The sequence below is a fragment of the Cebus imitator genome, unplaced genomic scaffold (assembly GCF_001604975.1).
Source record: "Cebus imitator isolate Cc_AM_T3 unplaced genomic scaffold, Cebus_imitator-1.0 Scaffold102, whole genome shotgun sequence".
Classification (NCBI taxonomy): domain Eukaryota; kingdom Metazoa; phylum Chordata; class Mammalia; order Primates; family Cebidae; genus Cebus; species Cebus imitator.
In genome coordinates this window covers 978,937-983,836 of record NW_016107417.1, presented here as the reverse complement: position 1 = coordinate 983,836, position 4,900 = coordinate 978,937, and the positions used below count along the sequence as shown (strand labels likewise).

The window sequence follows — 4,900 nt, the reverse complement described above, 5'->3', positions numbered from 1 at the left end:
TTTTTTTTGTAAAGACAAGGTCTGGCTATCCTGGCTAAGTTGTTACTCCTGGGCTCAAGTGATCCTCCTGCCTCAGCCTCCCAAAGTGCTGGGATTCTAGGCAGGGCTTCTAACACTTGCTGAACCATTGATAGAGGGCATCCTTGTCTTGTTCCTGATCTTGAAGAAAATGTGGATACTGATTCCACCGTACTTAACTGTATATAGCTTTCATCAACCTGAGAAAATTCCTCTTTGTTCCTAACTCTTGTTTTTAATTGTAGTCATAGAAGTTCATAAAATGCTTTTTCTGCATATTTTGAGATAACCATATTCATTTTCTCCTTTAGTTCACCGACGTGGTGAATTACAATAATAGATGTTTATAATGTTGAACCATTCTGACATTCTTGGAATAAACTCTACTTGATCTTCATGCATTTTTTTGGGAAAAAAACCATTCTTAATTGTGGTAAAATACACATAAAATTTACCATCTTAACCATTTTGAAGTGTATACTCAGTGGCGTTAAGTATAAGCACACTGTTATGCAACCAATTTTCAGAACAGTTTCGTCTTTCAAAACGGAAACTCTATACTCATCAAAGAACAACTCTCCATTTCCCCCTCCCCCAGCCCTTGGCAACCACCATTCTGCTTTCTGTCTTTATGAATCTGACTACTCTAGGTACCTTGCATAAGAGGAATAATACAGTATTTTTCTGTATGTGGCTGATATTTCACTTCGAATATTGATTTTTTTTTTCTTTTGAAATGGGGTCTCACTTCAGCACCCAGGCTGGAGTGTAATGACAGAATCTCGGCTCACTACAACCTCCATCTCCCAGGCTTGAGGGATCCTCCAGCCTCAGCCTCCGGAGTAGCTGGGACCACAGGCATGCAACACCACACCACCTAATTTTTTGTATTTTTGGTAAAGATGTTATTTCTCCATGTTGTCCTGGCTGGTCTTGAACGTGTGAGCTCAAGGAGATCTACCCACCTTGGCCTCCCAAAGTGCTGGGGTTAGAGGCATGAGCCACTGCACCTGGCCCATGCTGATGCATTTTTACATGACATTAGTGAATTCAATTCACCTAGTATTTTATTTAGAAGGTTTCATATCAGCCAGGCATGGTGGCTCACGCCTGTAATCCCAACACTTTGGGAGGCCGAGATGGGTGGATCTCCTGAGGTTAAGAGTTTGACACCAGCCTGGCCAACAAGGCCAAACCCTGTCTCTACTAAAAATACAAAAATCAGCTGGGCGTGATGGTGCACACCTGTAATCTCAGCTATTAGGGAGGCTGAGGCAGGAGAATTGCTTGAACCCACCGGGCGGAGGTTGCAATGGGCCAAAATCACGCCACTGCACTCCAGCCTGGGCAACAGAGTGACTCCGTCTCAAAAAAAAAAAGCCTGAAGAAAATACACAAAAATCACAACGCTTTGAGGGTGTGGCTTACGAGTGGAGCTGTTTTTTAAGTTTTCCTAACTCTGCAACGCTGTTATATTACATCCACAACTTCAAACGCAGTGCCACACGGCCGCAGTCCCAATCAATTCAGACACAATTGCTACGGACATACCCCTCCCACCCGGCCAGCGGACCCCGGCCCCGCCTCCTTGACCGGCTCGGGTCCCGCCCCGAGACATTCCCAGGCCCAGTCCCTAGGCGGACGCGCGCGCTCAGCCGCAGCGCAGAGAACCAATCACCATCCGGTTTCACGCTCAGTCCTTTTTGGCTTCTGCCCTCAACCAAAATGGCGCTAGCCCGGATGCTGCCGAGGCTCTAGGAGTTGCCGAAGCAAGTCCGGAAGCCACCGAGCGAGTCCGGAAGTTGCCGAAAGGGAGCAGCGGGGAAGGAGGATGGCGGATATCATCGCAAGACTCCGGGAGGACGGGATCCAAAAACGTGTGATACAGGAAGGCCGAGGAGACCTCCCTGACTTTCAGGATGGGACCAAGGTTCGTGTCTACCCCTCCCCCTCCCCCTCTGCGGCGTGGTGCGCATGCGAGGCGGGAGGAGGCCTTAGGCGAGAGGTTGCGCATGCCCAGAGGATACCCTCCGTGACCCTACCGCTCACATGCGGAGCTCGACGCTGATTGGTCTGAATTTAAGTAGGGGGTGAATTCGGGCCTGTCTGCCCCGCCCCGTGGCCCGGCGTTGCAGCATTAGTAGAGGAGGCCGTCAGCCATCACAAGCGGCTTGGGGTTGGGGGTTGATCTCAGTGCTTGGGCAGACCCCATGACAGAGGAAAGCCGGGGAGAGGAGTGGTCCTGGGGCATCTGGGTTTCAAGGCTTATGATCCTTTGTAGATGGAAGGGCCTTCCAAAACCGAGGCCCTGGGACATGCATAGCCAGAGAACGGGTCCAGAGGTCAGGTCTCCCAGACAGGGACCCTTTGGCAGTCTTCCTACCGCGTTAGTGGCTTGTTTGAGACAGATAAGGGCTGGGAAGTAAAGAGCCTCCCACTTTCCTCCTTTTTACAGCCAGGCCCGCAGATCCAGCCCCTCTGGTCCCTTCCCCTGACAACCTGCAACTCTAGGCTTCCCTGCTTCTCCTGCAGTTGACCCCTCCCGGAGTGCCTTTCCCAGTTGCCATTCGTCTGCAGAGAAGGGACCTTCCCGGGGCAGCCCCTGTGCCCAGCAGAGCAGTCAGGCAGGACATGCACATGCCCCTGGGCCAGCGCTGTGCTGAATGGGGCAGCTAAGCATCCTAGCCCAGTGCAGTGGAAGTGCTCTGAGAGCAGAGGGAGCTGCATGGCTGGAGTGAGCCACTGTATGAAAAGAGATCTCTAAGAAGAGACAGGATGTGCGGTGTGGGTTCATGCCCCCAAGGACTGGGGGGTTGGTGGTGTTGGAAGAAGGGCCTGGCAAAGGAGATCCTGGATGGAACAGACACCAGAAGGAGAGATGTGAACAAATGGCACCCCAAGATCAGGAGCAGGTGGTGGTAAATAACCAGGTGCCAGCACGGACGGACTGCTCACTGTGTGAGCACGGTGCTACTTGCTTCACAAGTCTATTTCTTTCCCACAGTGTGAGATAGGTACTGTTGTGGATACCATTTTCCTAATGTCGAAACCGAGTTGAGGGATGCAGCATGGTGTGGCAGTTAAGAGCGTGGGCTCCTTAACCATATCCTGTCGAGGGTTCAGTCTTCAAACCTCTTCTCTCTGCACCCACCTGCAGTGCCCTCTCTAAAATCTCTCCCTGCCTGGATGACTCTGAGATGCAGATGTCCAGTCATTACCTGTCTCTTAAACTTGACATACAGCTCCCGACTCACCATCTCCATCTGGAAGCCTGGTTGGCAACTCACACTTAACCTCCTCCACCAGTGCCTTCTCCATGTCAGTTAGGGGGACCTCCAGCCTTCTCACTGTTCAGGCCAAAAACCTGAGTGTCCCCATGGTCCTCCCAGTCTCTAATATCCTACATCACATCCTCAATCTCCAGCTGGAATCTGACTTCTCACCACTTCCGCCATTACTGCTTGGGTCCAGGCTGTCCTCACTTCCGGCCTGGGTTAGTGCAGCGACCTCTGACCCTCCTTCTGCCTCTCTTGTCCCTCTATGGTTTGTTCTCATCCCAGCAGCAGAACACCTGTTAGATTCGGTTCCTTTTCTGCTTGGAGCCACTCAGTGGCTTCCATCTCAGAGTAGAACACAGAGGCCTCACCATCGCCTACAGGCCCTGTGAGGTCCACCCCTGCTGATCTGGGTGAGCCCCGCTGCTGACCCCGCCTCCTTCTTCACTCTGCTCCACCACACCGTCCTTGCTGCTCTTGAAACGCACCATGGGTTTGAAACAGGAAGAGTTCCCTTGTCCCCCTCACAGGGTGTGTGATGGGGGTGTGGCTTGCTTCTTGGGTGCCCTGCTGCTCAAACCTCTCAAAAAGCATACAGAAGGGCAGGCTATGGGGCTCCAACCCCATGGCAGTGCCTCGGGGTGAACGTTTACAGCTCCGTGTGTCCCGGGAAGCTCTCTTAGTTTGTCTTGTGCTCACCAGCTCAATTAGACCCCCTTCCTTATCACAGGACAGAGGGCTTTTTGTAGCCTGGGGTTTCTTGCATTGGTATACCGGAGAATCAGACCACGCATGGGCTTGGAGAATGAGTGCAAGATTGTTTTCTTTTTTTCCGAGACAGAGTTTCACTCTTGTTGCCCAGGCTGGAGTGCAATGGTGCGATCTCGGCTCACTGCAACCTCCGCCTCCCCGGTTCAAGTGATTCTCCTGCCTCAATCTCCCAAGTAGCTGGGATTACAGGTGCCTGCCACCATGCCTGGCTAATTTTTTTCATGTTTTTAGTAGAGACGGGCTTTCACCATCTTGGCCAAGGCTGGTTTCTAACTCCTCACTTCAAGTGATCTGCCTGCCTTGGTCTCCCAAAGTGCCGGGATTATAGGTATGAGCCACGCCCGGCTGACTGCAAAGTTATTATTGAGTGGAAGTAGCTCTCAGCTGATGGGAGAGCCAGAAGGGTGATGGTCTTCCCTTGGGGTTGTGGTGGCCCCAGCTGTCCTCTGACTGCCCTAGCCAAACTCTGCCTCATCCTGCCGGTCGATGGCCTGCCAGCGTGCTGGTGCCTGTCAGTGTGTTCTTCTACAGGCGTGCTTTCCTGACGTCCTCTCAGGGACCAGCTGCTCATGTCTTCTGCTGATGTGCTTCTTTGACATCTGGCTGACTGTGTGTCTGCCCACTAGGGTCTCAGGTTTTTTGTTTGTTTTTTGAGACGGATTCTCACTCTGTGGCCCAGGCTGGAGTGCAGTGGCTGGAACTCAGCTCACTACAATCTCCGTCTCCTGGGTTCAAGCAATTCTCCTGCCTCAGCCTCCCAAGTAGCTGGTATTACAGGCATGCACCACCACAACTGGCTAATATTTTGGATTTTTTTTTTTTTTTTTTTTTTTTGA

At 51.8% G+C, this 4,900-nt stretch overlaps 1 protein-coding gene across 2 annotated transcripts in view; it reads left to right on the top strand.

The window, feature by feature from the left end:
* The first annotated feature begins 1,708 nt into the window (after positions 1-1,708).
* Positions 1,709-4,900, top strand: part of LOC108310348 (aryl hydrocarbon receptor interacting protein) — an 8,435-nt gene continuing 5,243 nt past the window's right edge. The window contains exon 1 of one of the 2 annotated variants that reach the window (XM_017537341.2): positions 1,709-1,948. In XM_017537341.2, the coding sequence (XP_017392830.1) occupies positions 1,850-1,948 (99 nt within the window). In that variant the 5' untranslated portion in view covers positions 1,709-1,849. The remainder of the gene's footprint in view (positions 1,949-4,900) is intronic. The other variant, XM_017537339.1, reaches the window with a different exon arrangement.